The sequence below is a fragment of the Anolis carolinensis genome, chromosome 2 (genome assembly GCF_035594765.1).
Source record: "Anolis carolinensis isolate JA03-04 chromosome 2, rAnoCar3.1.pri, whole genome shotgun sequence".
In the NCBI taxonomy this organism is placed as follows: Eukaryota; Metazoa; Chordata; class Lepidosauria; order Squamata; family Dactyloidae; genus Anolis; species Anolis carolinensis.
This window is the reverse complement of record NC_085842.1, coordinates 188,283,702-188,307,883: the sequence shown is the minus strand read 5'-3', so window position 1 is coordinate 188,307,883 and position 24,182 is coordinate 188,283,702. Positions and strand designations below refer to the sequence as shown.

The window sequence follows — 24,182 nt, the reverse complement described above, 5'->3', positions numbered from 1 at the left end:
TCATACCATCCCTTTCTAGAGAACTGGTTCAACATGAATTCAGCAGCTTATGCTCTTCTCTACTGTAAGAGTCACTGGTGTTAATATGGGATGTTTCAAAATGATGGACCCAACTAGAAAACATTAGATCTCTGCAACCACAAATCACCCCACAAGATAAGGCCTAATGAGATATTCTCCATTTACGAAGATATTTTTTTGATTTGTTTCTGTATCTAAATGGTTAGTAAAGCTTGATTAATTCATTAAACCATTTGTAACTTTTTGTGTAATTGTAAGATGTTGCCTTGTGAAATATATTGCTTTGAAATTGGGAAATGCCCTGTATAAACCAAAGGCATTACAAAACAAAGAGAAACAGCACCAGAAAGCAGGTCAAGTCAGTTAAAAGGCTGCAGGAAGTCATTCAAAGAAGACTGGGCAAGTCTACCAGCAAAAAAGGCTTCTTTGATGATATAGTGACTGTCACACCAGAATAAAATAGGATCAATCTTTTATTAGTGACTAGTGTCTCCAGTTAAGAACAGAGCTGAAAAATTTCCAAAGACAAATGTAGAGGCTCAGTTGGTGGAAGGTCTGTGGAAGAAAGAAGGAAGCTGTTAGTACTATTGACAGGCAAATGGAAGTATTGATCAGCTGGGCTGGATTCCTTACTAGGAAAGAACACAGAGAATCTGATTTTCAAATGTAAAGGGGGAAATATCTGTTTCTATACTTTACAGTAAAATACAAGTAAACCTAAAAATAGAGGAGCAGCTTCTATTCATAAATCCAGAAAGTGAACCTAACAATTTTTAAAAAATCCTGTTTAGACAGGCTTTTAGTGAAGGAAACTAAACTGGAGTGATAAGAAACACCATAATGTTTATGGACTGGAACAAAGTGCATTATAATCTGACATGATGGCATAAGAATGTGAGTTGTTGTTTTAACTGTTTATTTTATGATGTTTTATATTTTTATCAATGTATTTGATAGTTGTTTACATGATTTTAATATGTTGTAAGCTGCTTTGGGTCCCGTGAGGGAGAAAAGTGGGATATAAATAAAGAATTATTCTTGTTGTTGTTGAACTAGCTTCGAAGAAGTCCTTTGCTTTTATTAATTATTAGCTTGAGGACCCAGCGATGCCCGGGTCATTTGAGAATGGTATTATTTGTCTTTTAATGTTATGTTTTCTGTTTGGAGTGGGTGAACTACAATTCCCAGAATGGTGGCTGAATCCTCCCCAAACCCTGCCAGTATTATAAGTTGGCCATTTTGGGTGTGTGTACCAGGTGTGTTGCAGTACTCATTGCCCCGAAATATCTATCAGTATCCACAGCAGGCAATATTCAGTCTGTGTGCCTAGTTTGGTCTAGATTCATCATTGGCTGGGTTCAGTGGTCTTTGGATGGAGGTGAACTACAACTCCCAAAATCAAGGCCCCTTCCCACAAATACCTGCAGTATGTTCAGTAGGTCATGAGGCTTCTCTATGTGGTCCTAGTGCATTGTCGGTGGGGGTCAGTGTTTATCTGGTTGCAGGTGAACTGTAACTTTTCCTCTAACTTGTCCAATATGTTGTATTGGTTATAGGGGCTCTGTGTGCCAAGTGTGATGCTCACTCATTGCAGGTGAACTATAAATCCTAGTACCTACTACTCCTGAACTTCCAGTCCAGTTCCCCTCCAAACCCTCCAGTAGTCAAATCTGGGCATATCGGGTCTGCATGGCAAGTTTGGGCAAGAGCCATCATTGTTTGGGTTCATAGCATTCTGGGTGTAGGTGAACTACAACTCCTGTATATTCCCCAGTAGGAGTGACAGTGCTCTGACTTGATGCAGGGTGAACTACAACTTCCACCATGTGGAGTCAATCCCTAAACTCCTCCAGTAAGTTTAGTTGCAGCTCAGTTCTACTCTGTTTTTTATGCAGAGAGATTGGAAAGGGCAGTGGGCAGGGCCATGCAAATTCCCCAGCAATGGAGAACCCTGGGATGCCTGCCTGTGGTGGAAGAAAAAGCAAAATCTAGAATGAAATGGTCCCCAGAGGAAAGCATTCCTTGGGTGGTGGGCTGTAGTGTTTGGGAAGGACATTGGCAGGGGTTGGGCTGCATGTTCATGGCGCTCGCTGTAACCGCAATGTCAGTGCAAAGGGGTGACTTGCTGGATTCTTAACACTAGGAACTATGGCCTGTTTGTGGAGGCCGGAGGCTGTCTGTGTGAGAAGACATCCATGCCACATACACACATACGGGTTTTCGCTTTTATTATGGATTTAGATTAGATTTAGATTAGATTTGATTTAGATGGCTTATTTCAATCCAACTTTTCTTCCAATGAGCTAAAGGTGACATGCACAACTCTTCTCCACTCCACCCTTAGAATAGTGTCAGACTGAGACACCATAAGCACTCTAACCACTATTATTACACAGCCTCTCACATATTCTGCCCACTGCAATTCCAGGCAGCTTCAAAAGATTATAAGGTAGGCAGTTTACCAAGGGCCCACTAGCTAAGAACCAGCAGTCTTCTTCTGCATGGATCAACCGAAGTGATTAGAAGCAACAGGAGCACATTTGGGCCTTTTCTGTATTAGTTTTCCCCAAGAGGATATATTTTTGTGCAGTTTTGGCATTTCACACAGAAGTTGTTAAGAACTGAAGGTTCCTTGTGATGAAAACAAGTTTGCCAGAGAAAAGGGTAGTAACCTAGCCTGTCTCCCTGACATAATGCATTTCTTTGATTCTATACTGCACTTTTTTCTCCATATAAACATCTCTAAAAACAGGGTGCGTCTTAGAATTGCAGGTGATGTTTTTATACATAAATCTTTTTTTCTGTTGAGGGTACTGAAATCAGTACGCATCTTACAATTGATAGCTTCCCAGAATAAAAGAAATACAGTATTCATGTTATGTGTAAATAGCTTTTTCTCCACAAGAGGGAGCTTTCATGTCTGTGAGTTTGAAATGGCATAGTTCAAACACAAATTCACCTCTTCAATTACTCCAAGGTCCAAGATATATGCAAAAGGTATTGTATTGTATTGACTGTAGAATCCCAAAATATAAGGCAAAGATTTCTGTTCCTCTGTCAGCACAAAAGTGACATGAGTGAAATGCTGTACTCAGGGCTTCTTAAACCATGGGTTCTGTCCCCAAATAGGGTCTCCTTAGCTCAATGCTGTGATCACAAAAAACTTGGCAAGAGTAAAATGTTTATAAATTTACACAAATCTGTTAGTAACAATGTGCAGTTTACAGTGGACTCTGCAGAAAATGCTTCAGCTATATTCCACAAAAAGAAAATTAAGCCTGTTTAGCAAGCGTTGCAAATGTTGATTTATTATCAGTAAATGTTTGATTTTTACACCCATTTTATATACCTACTAGCTGTGCCCGGCCACGCGTTGCTGTGGCAAAGTGGTGGTGGTATTGGTTAAAAATTGTTGTGTAATTTTTATTCAACGTTATTTGTATTTTTTAATTAATTTTATTGTAAGTTATCTTTTTATTTATTATATTTTATTATTTTATTATTTTATATTTATATTATATTTATATTATATTTAAATAATATATTTATATTATTTTATATTTTATATTTATTATTTTATTATTTTCTTGTATTTTTTAGTTATTTTCTGTTATTATAGTATTTTATTGTATTAATCTTTTAGTGTTTTTAATTATTTTTTAGTGTTTTTTATTATTTTTTATTGGGTTGCTAGGAGACCAAGTTGGAGGAGCTTAGCCTTCTAACTGGCAGCAATTGGATAAAAGCAATTATTCCTCTCCCTGTAATTAGGACTTTATTTTTCTTTTCTTTTTGTTGTATCAACCTAGAGGCGTGGATGATGGGTTGTGTTGTCAAATTTCGAGGTTGGGGGGCCTGTAGTTTTGTTGTTTTGTCGGTCGCCGTGATGCCATCACTCTTTTATATATATAGATATGCCTGGAAAAAATGTATCGGGTGGAACGGAGACATAAATGGAAGGTTTAAGAATCCCGGGTCTATATTATCTATTCCTTAAAACTCCTGATGTCAGAATGAGGACTGCTTCTGGGTGCTAGCAATCTGCCTTTTCATACAACTGGAAGGGACAGAGCAAGTATAGCCCATACGTTGAAAGGGTGGGGAAGGGGGGAGAGATAAGATAAGATTTCTACTTACTTGGCCCATTCAACATTCAGGATCAAGTGATCATAGCCAAAGCCAGACACGCCTGCAATGGCCCTGGCAGCATCTTCCCGGCGGTGGAAGCTGATGAAGGCAAAACCCTGAAGGGAAGCAAATGAGAGTGAGAAGCAGAAACAAACAACAGACACAACAAGAAGAAGATTGTCAGTCCCCAGAACAACGTCTCTCAACTGAATGATGGCCAGCTCTTTCCACAGGTTACACCTTTCCCAATAAAAGCAGCCACCACATATCTTTATCAGCAATCCCTTTCCCTCACCTTGGATTGGCCAGTTGTTTTGTCCTTGGCCAAGTAGATGCGAGATATGGACCCAAAAGGACGGAAGAGCTCCTGCAGGTCAGTCTCTCGCGTGTCCTCAGACAGGTTGGTGACACGGATGGTGGCATTGTCATCAGCTAAGGGTGACAGGGCCAAAATATAAAAAAGAGGGTCAGAGTGGCAGAAACTGAAGGAACCTGAAAACACTGGGCTAGGCAACTGGGGCCACAAGCAAGAACTCAAGGGACCAGATTCAGCCCCTAATATGTAAGCCCACCTCTGCGATTCGGCTGCATGGACTCTCCTCTGCGGCTAGCTCCATCCCTCAGGCTGGGTGGCACATACTTCCCAGTCTTATTCTGTTGGGATGCAACAGGTTCTGGTTCTGTGGAAATGCAAAACAATCTTAGCAAATGTCAACTCCCCTCCTGACTCCTGGGATTAAGGTATTGGTTTGTAAGTTGCGGGAGTGTGCTTCTCCTCAGCTGCCTTTTCTCATCCCTCACTTACCTCCTGGCAACTTTTCCTTCTCGCCTGTGGAGAGCCCCAGCTGCTCAGCCAGCTCCTTTTGCATGGGACCCAGGGTGTCCTTGTAAGGGCAGCGAGTGGTCCAGTGGTCACCCTTGCAGATGCGGCAGGACACAATCTTCTGCCCTTTCAACTTGTTCATGGGGTCCTCCTCCTCTTGGCAGTTCAAGTCCTGGCAAAAGTGAGGGTGGAGTGTATGAATGGATTGAAAGTCACCTTGCCTCTTCCCTCCAGAGATCCATACACAACCCCTAGGCTCAAATAAATGCCTCTATACCAGCTGCAATTTGAGATGGGCCCCAATGTGTTTGTTCCAGGAGAAGTCCGGTCTGGCTATGGTGATAGGTGCTTTGGTCAATATAGTGCATTTGGATTACTGTAATGTGCTCAGAAACTATAGACATGATGCAGTCTTTGAAAAGTATTCAGAAACATCAGTTGGTCCAATGACCTACAGTGAGACTGTTAACTGGGATTAACTGCAACAGTTGCACTGGTCAAAGTACTGGTTTTGGTCAAAGTACTGGTTTTGACCTATAAAGCTCAATAAAGCCCAATACAGCTAGTGAGCAGTTACTTGAAGGCCAGCATGATCTCAGTAGAGCCTCAGTAGAGCCCCATATTCACAGGTTCGCTTGGTGAGAACAAGATGGAGGGGTTTCTCAGGAGCTGCTCCTTGACTTTGGAATTCCCTTCCCAGAGGCCAGGATGGTTCCACCCTTGTGCTCTGTCTAATGGCAGGTCAAAAGGTTGTTGTGTCACCAGGCTTTTACAAACTGATGAAGCTGGGTGTAGTTTTTAACATTTAATGTTCTATCTTGTAAACTGTTCAATTGTTTTGTAAATATTATATAATACGATCTCAGTATCTGCAGGAGATACATTCCAAGACCTTCCTGGATACTTGATAACACAGCCCAACAAAATAATCTTGATGTCTCTGTTTTTAGGCCTGTTTCTGGGGTTATTTGGAGCACCGACTGAGTAAATTTGCATTAGACTGCATCACCTCTAGTTTCTTAGATATGGTTATCATGGTTTTCTATAGACAAGCAGATAAAAACTAGTATATGGCATATGTTCTGTATCTGAAAAACTATAACTGAAAGAGAGAAACAAGTGCCATTTTTGGAATCAGCAGGTCAGATATACCCAGAAACAGGACTAACGTTTGAGGCACCAAAATATGTATTGGCCAGTGTAGCAAACCTTATATTTTGGCTATACCTGGGCTGGAAACCATCACAGAATTACAAGAGAGTACCTAGAGATGCCCACAAGTATTTCAGGGAGATTTTTTCAAGCAGGAATAAGTGAAACTGTGGTTACTAAATCTGTGGCTAAAGCAGTTGCACCACATTTATACTTTTAGTCTTAACTTTTAGTGTTGTTTTTAACTTATATTGTTTTAAATATGTTGTTAGCCACCTTGAGTCCCATTATTGAGAGAAAATGGGGATATGAACAAAAAATAATTTTAAAATGTCACGTAGGACAGTCAGCTAAAAAAAAAATACTACAAAAAGAACACAGCAGTTCATTGCCTGGTCAGCCACTCAGTCATCTTGAGGTCTCTGCTCTTTGTTCTCCTCTGAAACAGCTGCCTACTCACCTCCTTGCTGGTGATAAAGGTCATGAAGACATCATCACTCACAGTGGTTGTGGCCACATTTGGCCCAGGAGCATCAAACTCAGAGTTGCCAAATTTCTTCCAGTTCTGAGGGAATAAATAGTAGAGTGAAGTATCTGATCAAAGTTGCCTGAGAAGTTGGGGAAGGCAGGTGTAGTGGGAAAAGCCTCCTTGTAGGCGAAGCAGTATGAACACTACATAGTCCCAAGCAAATAGATTTCAAATTCAAAGCAGGAAAAAAGGCAATGGAAATTTACTTGTGTACTTACTTTATACTATTTTATTTCAAAGCACCGCCCCCCCCCCCCAAAAAAAACTTCAAGGCTGGGAGTACCTAGTAGAGCTTGGTCACTAAAGCATACATATGAGTCACATATTCAGTTCTTAGCTGAACTTGGGTCACCTTTATCATTTTATAGAGGGATGAATTTGACCACAGCAGGAATATTGTATGAGCTGGAGTCATTCATTTCTTCAGATGGTGCTCTGCTGAAACTCCCATCAGTCTTAATCAGTAAGGTGGGGAATGATAGGAGCTGCAGTTCAACAACACCTGCAAGGCCTTGCCTTCCTAAGCCCTGAAATATTGGTTCGAACTCAAAAATCTGTACTATTGTTCTGGCTTTCAGGGAGTTCCTGCCACAGTGCCACAAAATTAGATTCGAAGATTGGGTAACAACTTTTTATTCTGGTAGGCTTTAGAGAAGCAAGTTTTAAAGACCAAGTCATAGGGTGCTTTTAATTATTCATCTTTCAAATAGCACTAGGTTTAATTCTATTTTTGTTTATAGTTAAGTTTTAAATTGTATATTGTTTTTAACCAATGTTCACCGCTTTGAGTCTCTCTTAGAGTAAAAAGTGGTATATAAACAATGATAATAGATTACTGCAACGCGCTCTACGTGGGGTTGCCTTTGAAGACTGTTCGGAAGCTGCAATTGGTCCAACGGACCACAGCCAGATTGCTCACCAAAGCTGCGTACAGGGAGCACACAACCCCCCTGTTGCGCCAACTCCACTGGCTGCCAGTTTGCTACCGAGCACAATTCAAAGCGCTGGCTTTAACCTACAGAGCCCTAAACGATTCTGGTCCAGTTTACCTGTATGAATGTATCTCCTCCTATCAACCATCTTGGAGTTTAAAATCGTCTGGGGAGGCCCTAGGGCCTTCTCGGTGGTGGCCCCACAGCTATGGAACTCCCTCCCCAAGGAGCTCAGATCAGCCCTCTCCCTCTTCATCTTCTGCAAGCTTTTGAAAACCTGGTGCAGCAATAGACATGAAAGACTTGGAATTTGACCAATGGAATGGCCCGGATCTTGCTTTTGGATCACATGATGCTAATGGTTTTTAGCTGTGTTTTATTATAAACTAGCTTGGGGGCCCGGCGGTGCCCAGGTTATTTGAGAATGGAACTGTTTGAGTGGGTATAGAGTGGGTCATGGGTGCTCTGTGTTCCAAGTTTGGTCTTGATGAGTCATTCGTGGCAGTTGAAGTAGTCTCAGGGAGTGAAGGTACTGCAAGTCCCATAATCCTTGGCATGTCCTCCCTCAAACTGTACCAGGGTGTAAATTGGGTCATGGGGGGTATGTGTGGCAAGTTTGGTCCTGATCCGTCATTAGTTAGAGTAACAGTGGTAAGTCAGATGCACAGTGTACTGCAAATTCCATAATCCTTGGTCCATTCTCTCCCAAAGTGGTGCAGCATTTAAAGCGTGTCATTAGGGATATCTGTGTCAAGTTTGGTCCAATTCTGTCATTCCTGGTAGTCGCAGTAGTCTCAGGAAGTGAGGGAACGTACTGCAAATCCCATCATCCATGGTACATTGTCCCCCAAATTGCACCAGGGTGTAAAGGGGGTCATGGGGGTTCTGTGTGCCAAGTTTGGTCCAGTTCCATCACAGGTGGGCATCGCAGTGGCCTGTGGTATTCGTAGCAATTGAAAGTAGTGCATATCCCATCACCGATGGTCCATCATCTTGCAAACAGCACCAGGACGTAAAGTGCGTCATGGGGGTTAAGCGTGTCAAGTTTGGGCCAGGTCCGTCGTTCCTGATGGTCACAGTGGCCTGTGATAGTGGCAGCCAATCAGAAAGGTGGCACATACCCGCATACAAACATACATACCCGCATACAAACACTGACTTTTATTATATACTAGCTTGGGGACCCGGCGGTGCCCGGGTCTTTTGAGAAACCTGTGTGGCAATTTTGGTCCAGATCCGAAGTCGGCTGGGTTCAGTACTGTCTAAGGGTGAACTACGACTCCCAGAGCCAAAGGACAATCACCCTGGAACCCTGCCTGTATGCTCATTGGGTATGATGAGGCAGTGTGCCAAGTTTGGTCCAGATCCGAAGTCGGCTGAGTTCAGTGCTGTCTGTATAAGGGTGAACTACAACTCCCAGAGCCAAAGGACAATCACCTTGAAACACTGCCTGTATGCTCAGTTGGGCATGATGGAGCCGTGCGCCAACTTTGGTCCAGATCCGAAGTCGGCTGGGTTCAGTGTTGTCTGTATCCTTGAACTATAGCTCCCAGAGCAAGAAGTGAGTGAAGCTACTTGGTCCATCCTTCCCCAATCTGCTCCAGGATGGAAAGGGTTTCATGGGGGTTTTGTGTGCCAAGTTTGGTCCAGCTCTGTTGCTGCTGGGCATCGCAGTGGCCTGTGGGAGTTGTAGCGGTTGAAAGTACTACAAATGCCATCACCCATGGGCCATTGTCTCCCAAATGGTACCAGGCCGTAAAGTGCATCATGGGGGTTAAGTGTGCCAAGTTTGGTCCCGATCCGTCATTCCGGGTGGTCTCGGTGGCTTGTCATAATGGCAGCCAATCAGAAAGCTGGCACATACACTGCCGCCCCCCGCAAACATACCTGCATAGATACAAACACTGACCTTAATAATATACTGGCTTGGGGACCCGGTGGTGCCCGGGTTATTTGAGAACGGAATTGTTTGCCTTTGTTCCAAGTTTAGTCTCGATCCAGTGTCAGTTGGCTTTAGTTGGTGTGGGTGAACTACAACTCCCATATGCAAGTCCATGGTCCATCCCCCTTCAAACAGCTCCAGGATGTAAAGTAGGTCATGGGGACTCGATGTGTCAAGTTTGGTCTTGATCAGACATTGGTGGGGGTCGCAGTGGTCTGGGGAAGTGAGTGAAGGTACTATAAATCCCATCATCCATGGTCCATTGTTCCTCAAACCGCAGCAGGACATAAAGTGGGTGATGGGGGTATGTTTGCCAAGTTTGATCTTGATCAGTCATTGGTGTGGGTTGCAGTGGTCTGAGGAAGTGAGTGAAGGTATTGGAAATCCCATCTTCCCTGGTCCGTTGTTCCCTCAAATGACAGGACGACGTAAAGTGGGCCACATTGCACCTATATGTCAAGTTTGGTACAGTTTCATCATTCATGGGCATCACAGTGGTCTGTGGGAGGTGAATTGGATGAAGGTACTGGAAATCCCACCATGCTTGGTGCATTCTCCTGCAAACCACACCAGGACATAAATTGTGTCACATTGCACCTGGGTGTCAAGTATGGTACAGTTTTGTCTTTCATGGGTATCGCAGTGGTCTGTGGGAGGTGAATCGGGTGAGGGTACTGCAAATCCCATCATCCATGGTCCATCCTGCACCAAACTGAATCAGGACGTAAAGGGGGCCACATTGCACCTTTGTATCAAGTTTGGTACAGTTTTGTCATTCGTGGGAATTACAGTGGCCTGTGGGAGGTGAATTGGATGAAGGTACTGCAAATCCAATCGTCCTTGGTCCATCCTCCCCCAAACTGCTGCAACATATAAAGTTTGTCATTTGGGATATATATACCACATTTGGTTCAGTTCTGTCATTTGGAGCAGTTGTTGTGGTCTCAAGAAGTGAGTGAAGGTATTGCATGTCCCATCATCCTTCGTTTATCCTCCCCCAAACTGCCTCAGGACTTAAAGGGGTTCATAGGGGTTGTGTGTGGCAAGTTTGGTCCTGTTCCGTCACTGGTGGGCATCGTAGTGGCATGTGGGAATCGTAGCTATTGAAAGTACTACATATCCCATCAGCCATGGTCCATCATCCCGCAAACGGCACCAGGACATAAAACACATTATGGGATAGGGTGTCTGGAATTGTGGGAGTTGGGAGTCCAAAACACTTGGAGGGCCCAAGTTGGCCCGTGTCTGGTTTAAAGGCTTTCATACAATCCTAGAGTTAGAAGGGGCGCGCAAAGGCCATCTAGCCGAACCACCTTCTGCGATAGAGGAAGACACCATCCAAGCCCTCCTGACAGATGGCCATCCAGTCATAAATACAATTGGGAGATTTGAAAGGGGTCTCTGAAGGTCATCCAGTCCAGCCCCTTCTGGTGTAAAGGAAGACACCATCCAAGCCCTCCTGACAGATGACCATCCAGTTATAAATACGATTGGGAGATTTGAAAGGGGTCTCTGAAGGTCATCCAGTTCAGCCCCTTCTGCCACAAAGGAAGACACCATCCAAGCCCTCCCAACAGAAGGTCATTCCAGCTATACATACGATTGAGACATTTATTTATTTAATTAATTCTGATATTTCTCCCCCGCCTTTCTGGAATGGACCCAAAGTGGCTTGCAAGGTCATTAAGCCACGTGCTAACATCCACCATATAAATAAAACATAAAAGTAATGTCAAGCAATAGTATAAGACAGTGGTCCCCAAACGAAGGCCCGGGGCCAGATGCGGCCCTCCAAGGTCATTTACCTGGCCCCCGCCCTCAGTTTTATAATATAGTATTTTATATCAGTTTTAAAAATATAATATATTGTATATACATATAATATTGATGATAATCATATGTTATACAATATAATACTACCACACTTTCCATTGAAATCCTAATAGGTTTATGTTGGTTAAAATTGTTTTCATTTTTAAATATTGTATTGTTCATTCATTGTTGTTGTTGTTGCACTACAAATGTGCAGTATGCATAGGAATTTTTTATTTTTAAAAAAAATGATAATTCGGCCCCTCAACAGTCTGAAGGATTGTGGACCGGTCCTCTGCTTAAAAAGTTTGGGAACCCCTGGTATAAGACCTAAAAGTAGAAGAAGCTGCCTTCTTTGGAGCAATCTTGAGGAGGCAAGATGGCATCCTCTTTTGGGCCTAGCAGGCTCGGGCCAGCCTGGAAGGCCTTAAACATGTCAGCAGAAGGGTCAAAGGAGCCCAGTGGTGGGTGGGTAAGGTGGGAGGGGATAAAGGTTTTCATAAAGACCATCCTTAAAAGGAAAGATTAAAAAGATAGTTTGTTTTCCTCTTCAGTCTGTTGTGGAAAGTAGATATAGTAATGTAAATCTAAAGTTTTTTATTATCAGTATGCACAGTTGGCCATGTTGGGTGTATTTGGTCCAGATCCGTTGTCAGTTGGTTCATGGGTCCTAGGGGTTATATGTGTCAAGTTTGGTCCAGGTCCGGCCTTCCTGGTGGGCCCGGTGGTATTTTTGATTAGAAAAGTGTAGGCCGAAGGGTGTTAAGTGTACCAAAGCTAGCGTCGTTCTGAGGAGAGAGAGAGTAGTCCGTAGCCTGTTTGTGGTAGTTTTTGCCTCAGGGGTCCCAGACGCCTGTGAAAGCGGCAGCCAATCAGAAAGCTGGCCCATATTCTGGCCGGCCAATCAGAAAGCTGGCCCATATTCCGCCTGGCCAATCAAAACGCTGGCACATATTCCTCCCGGCCAATACAAAACGCTGGCACATACATTCACTTTTATTATATACTAGCTTGGGGACCCGGCGGTGCCCGGGTATTTTGAGAAAATTGTGTGGCAAGTTTGGTCCAGATCCGAAGTTGGCTGGGTTCAATGCTGTCTGTATAAGGGTGAACTACAACTCCCAGAGCCAAAGGACAATCACCCTGAAACCTTGCCTGTATGCTCAGTTGGGCATGATGAGGCAGTGTGCCAAGCTTGGTGCAGATCCAAAGTCGACTGAGTTCAGTGCTGTGCCCTGATTGTTTCCTGTCTGGAATTCCCTTGTTTTCAGAGTGGTGTTGTTTGCGATATTTTATGTGTTTCTACTGTCTGTGGCCCTGAAAAAACAGAGGATTTGCCAGACTTTGATGATGGGAATACTTTGTTGGGAGGTGTTAGCTGGCCCTGATTGTTTCCTGTGTGGAATTCCCTTGTTTATTTACTGTCCTGGTTTTAGAGATTATATTGTTCTGCATTATTCTATCCCAGTAATTATTTCATATTAAAGTAGAATCTCACTTATCCAAGATTCGCTTATACAATGTTCTGGATTATCCAACGCAGTCTGCCTTTTCATAATCAATGTTTGTGTAGTCAGTGTTTTAAATTCATTGTGATATTTTTGTGGTAAATTTGTAAATACAGTACAGTAGAGTCTCACTTATCCAACATAAACGGGCCGGCAGAACGTTGGGTAAGCGAATATGTTGGATAATAAGGAGGGATTAAGGATAACCCTACTAAACATCAAATTAAGTTATGATTTTACAAATTAAGCAGAAAACATGTTAGAAAACAAATTTGGCAGAAAAAGTGGTTCAATACACAGTAATGCTATGTAGTAATTACTGTATTTATGAATTTAGCACCAAAATATTAATGAAAGCATTGACTACAAAAATGCGTTGGTTAATCCAGATCGTTGGATAAGCGAGTGTTGGATAAGTGAGACTCTACTGTAATTACTACATAGCATTACTGCGCATGGAACTACTTTTTCTGTCAAATTTGTTGTATAATATGTTTTGGTGCTTAATTTGTTTAATCGGCTTTTCCTGAATCCCTTCTTATTATCCAACATATTCACTTATCCTGCCGGCCTGTTTATGTTGGATAAGTGAGAGTCTACTGTACACTGATAATCTTAAATTATCTGCTTAGAACTGGATTATATGAGGCCCCTTCTTCACAGCTGTATAAAATGCACACTGAAGTGGATTATATGGCAGTGTGGAGTCAGGATAATCCAGTGCAAAGCAGATAATATAAGATACTAAATGGGTTATCTAACTGTGTGGAAGGGCCTTGAGTCTACACTGCCATATAATCCCGTGCAAATTAGATAATCTGTGGAAGAAGCCTAAATTAGGCCTAAGTGTGCCTGTCCCCTAACTGAACCCTGGCTGTCCCTTTGCTAACAGGCTGGTTGCTAGGCGACCAAGTGGGCAGAGATTAGCCCTCTAAACTGGCAGCAATTGGATAAAAAACAGTTATTGCTCTCCCTCTAATTAGGACTTTATTTTTCTTTTCTTTTTGTTGTATCAACCTTGAGGCATGGATGATGGGTTGTGTTGTCAAATTTTGAGGTTGGGGGGCCTGTACTTTTGTTGTTTTGTGAGTTGCCGTGATGCCACCACTCTTTTATATATATAGATATAGAGATATAAAAGATATAGATATATAGATTGTAAATGTTGTAAACCGCCCTGAGTCCCCTCTGCGGTGAGAAGGGCAGGGTAAAATATAGTAAATAAATATTTATAAGAGTATATACTTGATAGAATGTTTACATTGATAGAATGTTTACATGCCTTGTCATGGGCAAGCTTCCCCAGACCACTCACCTTTCTCCTTGCAACAGCCTTAGAAGCCTTCCGGGTCTCAATACGAAAGGTTCGGATAATCTGCAAAAAGGACAGCAACATGTAATATTGTACTGAGGAAAGGAATCATCAGGGTAACTTTGGGATCCTATCTATGAGCTGTATTATAGGTGGTTTTTATGCAGTATCCATTTCTGCTCAAAAGCCTAGTGTCCCAGGTTGCAGGATAGGAGCACTATGAAAGGTTGGAGAAATATGCCTAGTGGGGACAACATCTCCAGTCAAGGATGGAAATGAACCACACATCATGGAAACGAAAAATATGGTATAAGAGGAGCTGCAAGCTCAGTGCAAGCTCAACAAAAGGTCAGTAAATGAAAAGATGAGGCTCAGTCCCACATAATGGGGTTGGATCCTAACCATTCCCTCACCTTCACTTTGTGGCCATCTTCCTCTTCTCTGTATTCAGTCACCGTTTTAATGTTTCCATTCACAACCTCCTTGGGGGAGGGCAAAGGACCTGGAGAAAGAAGTGAAGGAGTTATATTTTAAATTTTCTTTGCTTCCAGAATGCTCTGTATTCCATTCTCTTGCAATTAAGATGGGTTTTCCAGAAAAAGTAGAATTGGATTTTTCCCCCAGTACCGTATTCTCAATATTATTATCTGATTTAGTGCTGGCTACAAGGAACACACAATTCCATTTCCATAACAGCCCCACTGGTTGCTGTTCCATTTTTGGGCACAATTCAAAGAGTTGGCCTTAACCTATACAGTTCTATATGGATAGGGTCCAAGTAATGTGAACATCCATATCTCACTTTATGAGCCCACTAGCTATGCCCAGCCACGCGTTGCTGTGGCATTGTCTGGTGGTGTTGGTGAGAAATTGTTGAGGTAGTGGTGGTATTGAATGTCTGTTGTATGGTTGTCTTTATGTTTAGTATGCATTTGGTTGTTTGTGTACTGTGAAAGTGGTGAGGGTAGAGGGGGTCTATGTCCCTGTGTAATATTGTATAGTATTTATACGTTGTCCATGTGTTGTGAATGCTTGGATTGTGTCCTGCTGCATAGTAGAAAGAGTTGGGCTGGATGACCCTTAGGGGTCTCTCCAAACTCTTGGATTCTATGCTATCATCATCATCATCATCATCATCATTATTATGTAGAGGCTGGATGGCCATCTGTCAGGAATGCTTGGATTGTGTCCTCCTGCATGGTAGAAGGAAGTTGATCTGGATGATCCTTACGGGTCACTCCAAACCTTAGGATTGTATGATGATGATGTAATTATTATTATTAGTAGTAGCAGTATTAGTATTGAGAGGCTGGATGGACATCTGTTCGGAGTGCTTGGCTTGTGTCCTGCATGGCAGAATTGGGTTGGGCTGGATGGCCATCTGTCAGGAGTGGTTGGATTGTGTCCTGCATGATATAAGGAAGTTGAACTGGATGATCCTTAGGGGTATCTGCTAACCTTAGAATTGCGACCTTTTGGAAAAGCGCTCAAGACTTGGCTGTTTGGTTGTGCATTTAAGTAAATCAGATCTAATTTGCCAAATAGTCACTGTTGAATGTTTTTAGGTTGAATGTTTTTAGGTTGAATGTTTTTATGTTGAATGTTTTCATATTGTGGAATGATATTTTAAATTGCAAGTCGCTCGGAGCACTCTGGTGCAGAGCGACTAATTAAGAAATAAAGTGAAGTGAAGTATTGTCCAATGGCAGAGTTGGGTTAGACTTGATGGCCTTTAGGGATCCCTCCTAACTGTCTGATTCTATGATTCAATTTGTATTATTGTGCAGATCTTGGATGGCCATCTGTCAGGAGTGATTGATTTGTGTCGTCCTGTATGGTAGAAGGAAGTTGAACTGGATGATCTCCTAACCTTATGATTGTATGATATTATTATTATTGTTGTTGTTGTTGTTGTTGTTGTTGTTGGGCGTGCTTGGATTGTGTCCTCCATGGCAGAATTGGATTGGACTGGATTACCACAGTAATTATTTCATATTACAGTAGAATCTCACTTATCCAACATTCGCTTATCCAGTGTTCTGGATTATCCAACGCAGTCTGCCTTTTAGTAGTCAATGTTTTAAATCCATTGTGATATTTTGGTGCTAAATTTGTAAATACAGTAATTACAACACAGCATTGTGTTGCATTGAACTACTTTTTCTGTCAAATTTGTTGTATAACATGATGTTTGGTGCTTAATTTGTATAATCATTACCTAATTTGATATTTAATCGGCTTTTCCTGAATCCCTTATTATTATCCAACATATTCACTTATCCAACGTTCTGCCGGCCTGTTTATGTTGGATAAGTGTACTCGACTGTATATTTATAATCTTATATTATCTGCTTAGAACTGGATTATATGAGGCCTTCTACACAGCTGTATAAAATGCACACTGAAGTGAATTATCTGGCAGTGTGGACTCAAGATAATCCAGTTCAAAGCAGATAATATAAGATTATAAATCGGTAATATAGCTGTGTGGAAGGGCCTTGAATCTACACTGCCATATAATCCAGTTAAAATCAGATAATCTGGATCTTATAGGCAGTGTGGAAGAGGCCTGAGGCCTAACTGTGCCTGTCCCCTGGGCTGAGTAGGTTGTTAGGAGACCAAGTGGGCAGAGTTTAGCCTTAAGGAAAAGCCAATCACACATCAAATTAGGTTATGATTTTACAAATTAAGCACCAAAACATGATTAACAACAAATATGACAGAAAAAGTAGTTCAATATGCAATAATGCTATGTAGTCATTACTGTATTTACGAATTTAGCACCAAAATATCACGATATATTGAAAACATTGACTACAAAAATGCGTTGGATAATCCAGAACGTTGGATAAGAGACTGTTGGATAAGTGAGACTCTACTGTATTCCAAAATCACTACTGTTTGAAGCTAAGAAACAAAGATTAGGCACAACAAAAACAAGCTGTATATTGCATTCATTTTTAGCCTGAACATTAGGGTTTGTCAATGCTTGTCTCTCCAGAAGAATACCTAGAGGTCTATATCCTATATTTAACCATTTTAATATTTCTGACTGCAGTTTAACACTCCAGACAAAGCATGTGTGTACACTGAGCCCTCCACATTCACTGGGTCTAGGGGGCACAGGACTCTCCGTGGAAGCACAAAAATTGTGAATAAAGAAATTGCTATTTTTTTCCTGAGAAAACACTATTTAGGAATTTCATGGCTTCTAGCACAACTTTATGGTTAATATCAACTTGGAAAATTGCACTGGGATCTAGAACGTTTTAGAAAGGTGTTATCTTAATCCACACTGTATTATTAGTTGTTTTTTTAATTAAAAAATTGTACTTATTTACATCATAGTCAAAGCGTGGGAGAAGGAGGGGAGAAGGAGGGGGGAAGTAAATAAAATAAATAATACATATGTAAATAAATAATAGAGATTCCTAGGGAGAACATTTTGGATCAAATCCATGAATAATCATCTGCAAAAATAAAAAAAACACAAATTTGGAGAGATGTCCATATGTGTGTCCTCTCTGTGAGCAAGAAATCCAGCTCATACCTCCTTTTACAAGCTCTGGTTCAACAACTACAGTTGGTGCACTTCCTCCTCCACTTCCTGTTCCACTTTCACCACTGCTTCCACTTCCACTTCCGGTTCCAGTTCCAGTTCCGGTTCCACCTCCACTTCCACTTAGCACCCCAGTGAGGGGTATATCCTTGAGCAAATCACTAGTAATGCATTTATCTGTGTGAGGGAAGCACAATGTCAGTCACAACAATTCCAGAAAGAGGAGACGATGACACAGTCCACAATCCTCCATGGCTCAGCAGTGCACAGCACTTCTGCATGTGGAAGTACACTACACTGAGCCATTTACTATCCTGGACCTACTCTTGAACAGCATCACACCCACCCCAAGTCATTCTGTGCCTGGAGGAAAGTAGGGAGATCATAGTAATATCTGGCTAACTCCAATAGGCAGATGTGAAGCAATGATCTCATCCTCTGTATCTCTCTGGAGTCCTTCAGAGGACTCAACAACTATTATAATAATTTCTTGTCTGGCTACATGGACTTGGCCAGATGCTTGTGCAATCCTATCCATTCTCCACAGTCATGGAATAGTTGAGGAAGGGAAGTTTGGTGCCTCTAGGTATGCCAGGGGGATTTGCTGACAGAGGAAGGGAATATCAGCCTCTGCAGGAACCACAGACAGACATACAGATTTATATGTTAAGCTATTATTTCCATATACCACTAACAGGATGTCAGCCTCAGAAAGTTAGGTACCTATATGTTTAGAAGTTAATGAGGACACCTAACAATACAATATACATTTTAGAGATTCTCTAAGTTCATAGAGATATAGGTTTATTTTTTAAAAAAATCCAAATCCATAAAATGATTCTGATAAGCTTCAATAATTTTCAGAATGTGAAGAATACAGAAAGGCCTGATCCAGTCTTTTAGACTATTGTATACTGAGATGAGCGCATTCTGAAAAGTGTTTCAAAACTTCAGCTGGCCTGGAACGTTGCTATCAGACAGCTAACTAGTGTTAGTTACTGAGAAAACATTATCCCATTTTCCCAACAATTTCATTGATTATCAGTATGTTTCTGGCCACAACGCAACATGCCAAAGTATAGCCTATAAAGAGCTATACAACCTGGTTTTGGGTTCTCTACGTATTCTCCCACAAGAGCTTGTTTGGGCTTTATGATTTTCAGGGGAGGACTCTTTCTTAATCCCACTTATGAGAAGTGCATTTGGTGGATGTGAAAGAGAAGGCCTTCCCACTGGCAACTACTGGGCTCTTCACCAGGCTTGCTTGCTTTAGTTCTTTTCCTGGCAGACAGATCTTGTTTACTGAAAAAGAACTCATCAGGTGAGAAAGCAGAGGTGAGCTCGGTCATCATTTAAAGTTGTTCAGTAAAGAGAGCATGTCCCATCCCACCTCTCCAATTTTCCAAACCCAACAATTATCCACTAAAATAAAGTATGTATTCCCTATGTTTTGCCACTGTCATAATAACAAATTTAGTAGTAGTAGTAATAGCAGCAGCACTCGATTCTAACAGCAGCAGTACCCCTACTAAAGAGTCCTTGGGGAAGTGATGTGTGACTGAAAATTTCCCTTAGCTGTACTAAAAAGCAGCAGAACAACCAAGAAAGCCTGAATTGCATCTGGTTAAAAGCAATTTGGAACCCACGGATCTGGACGCACAAGTAAGGCAACTCTTCATTTAGTACACACCTAATTAGTTGTACAAGAAAATTCTTACCATCATCTCCTTCCTCTTCCACCTGGTCTGCCCAACTGGGCTTGGAGCTGAAACAAAGGTAAAACATCAATGAGCCTTCTGCTCTCAGTAGCCATAAACATATACATGTTGTCCAATGGTAATCAAATCCCAGCAGCTGGATTCTCCATGCAACATCTTTTTGCCAATTATCTGCAGTATACTTCATCCTGTCCATTACAATTCATTAACACTTCCAAAATGCAGGTTTGTTTCTTCAGTTCTATCAAAGAAGAAAACAGCATACACTACTGCTTTCCAGCATCTAATTTATTCCAGTTATTTTGCAAACTGAAATAAAAAAGCCCCTTTGGGCAGCAACCACTGTTCTTTATCTTCTCATATTTATTTCCACTTCAGTGAAGCACTAAAACTCGATTTCTAAAGGCATTTTCAAAGAGGATACTTCACTTCATATGACTGAAATCTCCTCTGCATAGACCCACAGAAAAGTAACAGAAAACGGACTAGGTTTGAAGCTTTGTGGATGGGAGAATAACTTTCATGTTTTTAAAGAGAAATTTTATCAAGATGAGGTGCATAACGCTGAAACACTGGTCACTGGCCAGCAAGAACACAGCCACATTCTTCCTGCTGTCATGTGTTCCTTCCAATTCAACCAACCACTTCCACAGTCATATCTAGCACAGCCTCTGTATTACCATATGCAGTTGTTCCCAACCTTTGGTCCTCCAGGTTTTTTGGACTTTAGCTCTCACAATTCATAACAACTGGTAAGTTGGCTGAGAGTTCTGGGAGTTGAAGTCTAAAATGTCTGGAGAATTAAAGGTTAGGAACCACTGGCTTACAGGGGAAAGTCCCTTGAGAGCTAGATGTTTATGAATAGGGGAGATATATCCTCTACATTTTCAGATAATACTCCTGTTACTATTCCATTAAAGCAGTGGTTCTCAACATGTGGGTCCTGAGGTGTTTTAGCTAACAACCCCCAGAAATTGCAGCCAGTTTATCAGCTGTTACAATTTCTGGGAGTTGAAGACCAAAACATCTGGGGACCCACATGTTGAGAATCACTGCATTAAAGAGATGTGGTCCAGTAACATCAAATGCGAAACCTGCCCCTATATATTAATGAATATATTACCCCAACCATTTCAACAGATGTTCAACGTCCCTCACTCTCAAAGTGACTCTGTGTTTAAAGGTCCAGTCTATATAATTATTATCCATCTCCAAGTTTAACTAACTCTAAGTATATCATGTTAGAAAAACTGAGCAAATATGGACCCCCAGGTAAGTCCCAGCAAATTTATCTTTGGCCTCAAAAGCTCATCAGACCTAGCCAGCAAAGCCAGTAATGACTGATAATGGGAATAGCTGACCAAAAACATTTGGAAGGCCATAGTTGCACATCCAATATTAAGTAGGGGAGATGACCAGTGTGCTGCAGTGGTTCAGTGCTAAACCTGAAGTGCAACTACACTGTAGAGGCAATGCAGTTTGACATCACTTTAACTGTCGTGACTCAATGCTATAGAATCCTGGGAATTGTGGTTTGGTGAGGGTTCTGCATTCTTTAGCAAAGAAGCCTAGAGATCTTATAAACTACAACTCCCTGGATTCCCTTGCATTGAAACCTGGCAGTTCAAAATGCAATAATAATAATTCAATCTTTCACAAGGTTAATTAATTCTATAATGTCGGTATTCTGGGGGGAAAACTCTGAAGCCCTTTCAAAAGCCATGAAAACTGACTGGGTGATCCTGGGGAAATCACTTGCTTTCAAACTCATAGGAAAGCAAAGGTACAACAAGCAAACAAGTATTATCAAGAAAACTCTATAACTGGTTTGCTTCAAGAAAGGCATATCCAAAGTTCCTCCTGATAGATGGCCATGTCGTCTCTGCTGAAAAACCTCCAGAGGAGACTCCATAACAACAATCATAATTAACTTGACTCTGTCATCAGGCAAAAGCAGGCCCATACTTCCCATTGAAAGATTGGTATGTTTACGGTGGCTAAAATTGCTTCTAGGCTAGATAGGTCTGCTTCTAGGCTAGATACAAAGTGCTGGTCATCACCTTTAAAGCTCTAAATGGTTTGGGTCCAGACTATTTGACAAATCACATCTCCTCTTACAAACCAACTCAGTCACTGCAGTCAGCGGAAGAGACTCTCCTCTCGGTCTCACCCGCATCGCAAGCGTAGTTGGTGGGAACGAGAAAGGGCCTTCTCCATGTTGCTTGATGGCACGTGAGATCTCTTCCAACTCTGATTCTATAATGCTTCTGGAACATGGCCATACATCCCGAAAAACTCATAGAAACCCAGTGATTCTGGCCATGAAAGCCTTCAACAACACAAAGTATTATTACAGTAGTCTCTCACTTATCCAACATAAACGGGCAAGCAGAAAGTTGGATAAGCGAATATGTTGGATAATATAGAGGGATTAAGGAAAAAAACTATTAAACATCAAATTAGGTTATGATTTTACAAATTAAGCACCAAAACATCATATTATACAATGAATTTGAAGGAAAAGGTTGTTCAACATGCAATAATGCTACCGTGTTTCCCTGAAAATAAGACAGTGTCTTATATTATTTTTTGCTCCCAAAGATGTGCTAGGTCTTATTTTTAGGGGATGTCTTATTTTTCCATGAAGAAGAATTCACATTTATTGTTGAACAAAAAAATGAACATTTATTATATACTGTACAGTAGTTGTCATCACAAACCAACATAACCAAACTAGACAAACTATGACTCCTGTCAAGAATTTCTTGTTACTACTGTATAAATATAAATAATATAACATTTTAATATATTATTACCATTATTTCCATGTACAACTGGTATGTACATTTACCGATCCTGCAAGTTCTGGTGTTTTGTTTGGCGGGCACCGGGCATGCTTCCAAACAAAAACTTTGCTAGGTCTTACTTTTGGGGGAGGCCTTATATTTAGCAATTCAGCAAAACCTCTGCTAGGTCTTATTTTTTGGGGATGTCTTATTTTCAGGGAAACAGGGTATGTAATAATTACTGTATTTACGAATTTAGCAGCAAAATATCACAACATATTGAAAACACTGACTACAAAAACACTGACTACTAAAAGGCCGACTGCGTTGGATAATCCAGAACCTTGGATAAGCGAATATTGGATAAATGAGACTCCACTATATTATATTATTATCAGGAAATGTTCATGAATTCCGTTTCTAAGTCAGATTTTAACCAAAAGATACACACAGCTATGCCAAGCTTCCCAGAGCAGGCAGCCTCAAACTGCGGCCCTCTAACTCTCAGAAGGCCTTGCCGGCTTTTTTAATAGCCAGGAATTCTGGGATTGGAGGCCCAAACAGCTGGAGGGCTGACGTGTGAGAGGCCAGGCCTTAGGCTTTTGCCACGTGTCTGCCCAACTCTTGACACTCAACTGGAGAAGTCCAGAGCTAACAAAATGTATCTTCTGGTCTATAACCAAACCTGCGAGTTTGAAAGATATGTGTTTGGCTTTTTTGGGGGGAAAAAACCCCTTTTCTTCACTAGCTCATGAGAAGAGGTTGAGGAAAGAATTCGGGACTCCCCGAATCACAAACCCGCCACTGCACGTCTGGACACGCAAACACGTGTCACGCGGGCAGTCCCCTGCCTGCTTCCCCTTTCCCCCAAGACCTCCCTCTTCCCGGCCTGCTTCCCGCCCTCTTCCTCGCTCACTCGTAGTCGCCCGTCGGCATGGCCGCTCCTGGAAAAAGCAGCAGAAGAAGGAAGGCGAGCCGAGGAGAAACAGTAGGCCTCACGAGAGGCAGGAAGCCAGGCGCGATGCAGAGCCTCGCGGGAGACGTAGTTTGCGTCACTGGCGTTGTGGCCCGACCCAAATACACGACGGGGCCTTTCTCCTCGCCGCGGTGCCTGCTGGGAAGGCGGGGCGGGACCCGATAAGGAAGCGATAGGGGGCGCTCCACTATAACTTGTAGAAGGCTTTTCCTCAAACTGATGGGTCTCCAGCTCCCAGAAGTCCTCGCCAGCTTGTTCAATGGCCAGGAATGCTGGGAATTGGAGGCTCAAAAAAACTGCAGGGCCGTCTGCATTAGTATGTAGGTGTGTTGCCGCCCCCAGTGGAAGGATCAAGAATTGCACCGCCTTGATCAACTAAAATCAAGCACGAGGCCCAAGCCGCCATGGCTCCAATGTACGGTCCTTTGCTGCTTTCCTGTGGCCACATCGGAAATAGCACCCTTTATTTACTGTTTAGGAACCCCGGTGGCGAAGTGTGTTAAAGCACTGAGCTGCTGAACTTGCAGACCAAAAGGTCCCAGGTTCAAATCCCGGGAGCGGAATGAGTGCCTGCTGTTAGCTCCAGCTTCTGCCAACCTAGCAGTTCGAAAACATGCCAATGTGAGTAGATCAATAGGTACCGGTGGGAAGGTAACGGCGCTCCATGCAGTCATGCCGGCCACATGACTTTGGAGGTGTCTACGGACAACACTGGCTTGTCGGCTTAGAAATGGAGATGAGCACCAACCCGCAGAGTCAGACATGACTGGACTTAACGTCAGGGGAAACCTTTACCTAATAAAATGGTTGCTGAAATTTTTCTCTATCTTTTTTTTTGTACTAAAGGTACACATGCCATCCCCTTCTTAGGTCGAAGCTCTCAAGTGTTAGAATGTTGTCTTTGTGTAACTTTGACCAGTCCTTTTGTTGGCGAACCCCGGCTCGGGGTCCCCTTTGTTGTCCGTGGCAGGAGGCAGCAAATGA

The 24,182-nt window shown here is 42.2% G+C and overlaps 1 protein-coding gene across 2 annotated transcripts; it reads right to left on the bottom strand.

Moving 5' to 3' along the window:
• Positions 1–476: 476 nt before the first annotated feature.
• On the bottom strand, positions 477–23,344 carry eif3g (eukaryotic translation initiation factor 3 subunit G). Of its 2 annotated transcripts, XM_062971337.1 has the most exons (12): positions 23,139–23,344; positions 21,607–21,765; positions 19,437–19,483; positions 17,710–17,895; positions 14,573–14,661; positions 14,163–14,222; positions 6,585–6,689; positions 4,955–5,144; positions 4,722–4,829; positions 4,445–4,581; positions 4,159–4,265; positions 477–576 (listed from the first exon to the last, which is right to left on the bottom strand). In XM_062971337.1, the coding sequence occupies exons 2-12, from the start codon at positions 21,651–21,653 to the stop codon at positions 561–563; spliced, it is 1,092 nt and encodes a 363-aa protein (XP_062827407.1). In that variant the 5' UTR covers positions 21,654–21,765; positions 23,139–23,344; the 3' UTR covers positions 477–560. The 2 variants fall into 2 exon arrangements, with proteins under 2 accessions (XP_062827407.1, XP_003226833.1); XM_003226785.4 differs by lacking the exon at positions 21,607–21,765 and having other exon boundaries at positions 23,139–23,343.
• Positions 23,345–24,182: the final 838 nt, after the last annotated feature.